A 3201-nucleotide genomic window follows, 5' to 3' on the forward strand; every position below is an offset into this window, starting at 1 on the left:
TTTGTCCCTGAATGAAAATCATTGTTCACTTTCTAGAAAACCACCATGTGATGAACCATTAGTTCTCCACATAGCACATAAGGGCCGCCACATGACAGCAGAAGGTCACACTCCAATCATGCGCTATAAGAGTGACTGGAAAGCAGTCTGAAATGGTAACGTGGTATTTCACTTAAATCCCTGATGAAGAACTTTTGATGCTCGTAAAAAATGAGCTATCGTAGAGGCATGAGCTTTGTGCTTGTGTCATGGAAGCAATATGACTAAGATTATAGACTTTTATCACATCTGTTAAGACAATCTAGACTGATTATATTTATCGGACTTTATTCACATGCAATTCAGTCATTTAATAACACCAACACTAAACTCAAGTGACATAATAAACATGCTTTATTGTAGAGGACAATCTGATACATGAGAACCATTAGTGCAATATGATTTTTTTTTCCCTGTTTGAACACACACAATAGCATTTCATGTATTTCATGTTGCTGTGGAGCTTTACCTGAAAACAGCCATTACTGTGGATAACCTACACCATACCAATGAATGAGTCCTGTGAAATTTGTTGAAACTATGATGTGCGGATAATCCTGAACCCGTCCAAGACAAATAAAACTAAACCCATTTGAGTGTTTAGCTACTGCTACAGATAGACATCCACTGCCAGGATGCTGTTTAGTGTTTGTTTTCTCCTTTCATAGGAAAAGGGATGCAAATTTAACTGAGCTTTGTGACCATTTCAGTGTTTCATGAACATGGTGACCATAATTCTTCTTGTAAAATAAGCTAAATGCCAACAATAACTTCAGATACAGTTCACTGGGCTGTGTGATTTATATAAAAATAAAATTTGAACTTCAATATCCAGGTTACTGCTTCTTGAAAATCCTCTTGGCATCCACCCCTTCATAGTTGTAGCTCTGCAAAGACAAAAAGTGTTGATGGTTTGTGGAGACGTTTATTTATTGGGACTGAATTCGGGATTGACACCTCTGGACCTACTGACCTGCACGAGCTCTCCGCCCACCAGAGTTCTAGTAGTGGTCAGGAGCTTGTTGTTGTCTTTCCTGGTGAATTTGCCTTTCATCATGTCCCCCTCCATCTCCCATGCACCCTGGTTAAAAATATACAGTCAAAGCACTCTTTAACACTCTCCTTTACTGTTTCACATTTGCATAAAAGCGACTTTTAATTCACTGCAGAGTGAATTATTCACTGGAAACTGTTCCTTTGCTTTCAACTGCAGCTTTTAGCTGGCTTGGTTTCCACTATTTCCATTAGCAGCAAATCCATCATTCTTAAAAACAAGCCAGATTTGCCTAAAACAAACCATTTCTGGTTGCCTTTGTGCAATTATGGAACAGCACCTTGACCAAGTGCCTGTGCTTCAGTAATGTTTCTCTTTAGCGCACTCACTGAGACTTCAGTGCCATCAGCCAGGGTGTAGTCGAACGGAACGCCCAGAGTGAAGTCAACCTCTTTGGTGCGTAAAGTGCTGGACTCTTTGACGTGAAACTTGTCCCCGTTCTGCTCGATGGTGATCTTCAGGTTGTCGTGCTCTGCCACTTTGCGTTTCACAAGATTAACACCTTGTAAAACACAAAAAGCATAGAAATATGAAACTGGATTGTTGAATGAATAGTTATTGGTCATTAACCCCTTGAGGTGATTTTATAGCCACATGATAGTGATTAGTGTTGTAATCAGTCCTAAGATGAATGCTGTTACAACAACTACATTAAAACTTAACATCTCACTGCTCTGTGCAACACCTGCACAACCATACTGAACTCTATGGAAACACAGTTACACACATTATCCTCATACATTCATACGGCCAGGCTCAGAAGAAACAGAGTTTAAGTGCATGGCTTGACAGTGAACTAAACACTGTCAAGTGCTCTCACACACACTCACCCATTTGCTCCATGAACTTGACATAGTTCTCACTGCGGTCGATCTTCCAGGTTCCATTAAAGGACATGGCTGCAGGCTCGGCGGGTTGAAGGCAGCTGATGATTAAGCGCTACAGCAGATTGTGAGATTGTGATTCCCCAAAGGCCTCAATTTATATGCATCCACCCCTCCTTGAGCTGGCATGGAAGATGGTGTTCTTTATCTCACTGATTATCTGTCTGCTGATGTGGCCATTTAAAGACGGTGTCAAATGTAGGCCGATAGCTGCACGACCTCAAGGATACGCTGATAAATGACAGGAGGGCAACTCCCCTCTGCGAATCTGGCACAGTTAAACACTGTTGCACTGTTCTGCAGGGGGAAAAGAAAGGAGGGAGTTGTTTGAATGGGTGCCCCTTTCTGCTGCTCAATCTTTTCATTGTCACACAGTTTGTGCCTAGCATGAAAATGATGGTCTATTTAACAATGCATTCTTAGTGTGGCCTCATATAGAGGACCCCAAACTTTCTATTTAGGCCAGTTCGAGGACAATGTTAGTGTCAGCAAGGTTTCAGAACTGTAAAACTTTATTAACTTTATTTATATTTTCAGACAACATTAGGTTTATGAGTATTAAAAAAAACCAAAACTTGCATAGGCTGCATGCAATCCACCAGAATGATTTTTTGTCACTGTTAACTATTGTTGACTAAAAATATAATCCGTCTGTTTTAGGTATCCATCAACTGACTTGTGGGATAACATTAAAAATAAACTGGATGTATGTTTTTATGAGCTTTAGAGATGAAAATAATGTTACCTTTATCAAAAGTGTTTCCAAAACTATCACCATCTGTAGCACCACAACCCTGTCAGATGGACCCAAGCCCAAAAACCACCTCACAAGACTTCTCGAGGTAAAATGTGTTCATTTAAACATATTTTAAGCTTTATTTAGACTTTTTATTTTTATGTTTTTACCATTCATGGTGGTTTCATGTTCACCTTTAACAGTTTAGCTTGTATTGTTTCAATTGTTCATCCAAAACTGCTAGCTAAACGTTTAACTGCTAGCCATAGCATTAGCGAAACAAATCAAGCTTTCATCAGTAATGTTTAGCTAATAAGTTAAATGATTTACCCAGAACAATTATCAAACACGTTCTGTTGTCTTAGCACTCTCTCTTTTGTCTATTTCCTGCATTTTATCCGTTACCCTTGCTTAACTTTACATTTTTCTTCCAACCTGTTCAGGGTTGCTTCAGATCTTTATGTTACTTGTTTTCAGTCACTTGTGAT

The 3201-nt window shown here is 39.4% G+C and overlaps 1 protein-coding gene across 1 annotated transcript; it reads right to left on the reverse strand.

Moving 5' to 3' along the window:
- Nucleotides 1-375: 375 nt before the first annotated feature.
- On the reverse strand, nucleotides 376-2224 carry LOC102786234 (fatty acid-binding protein, intestinal-like). Its single transcript, XM_006806268.3, has 4 exons — nucleotides 1924-2224; nucleotides 1423-1595; nucleotides 1013-1120; nucleotides 376-926 (listed from the first exon to the last, which is right to left on the reverse strand). Exons 1-4 carry the CDS (start codon nucleotides 1988-1990, stop codon nucleotides 876-878), a joined length of 399 nt encoding a protein of 132 aa, XP_006806331.1. The 5' UTR covers nucleotides 1991-2224; the 3' UTR covers nucleotides 376-875.
- Nucleotides 2225-3201: the final 977 nt, after the last annotated feature.

This window comes from Neolamprologus brichardi, chromosome 3 (assembly GCF_056152115.1).
Source record: "Neolamprologus brichardi isolate AB-2024 chromosome 3, ASM5615211v1, whole genome shotgun sequence".
Taxonomy (NCBI): domain Eukaryota; kingdom Metazoa; phylum Chordata; class Actinopteri; order Cichliformes; family Cichlidae; genus Neolamprologus; species Neolamprologus brichardi.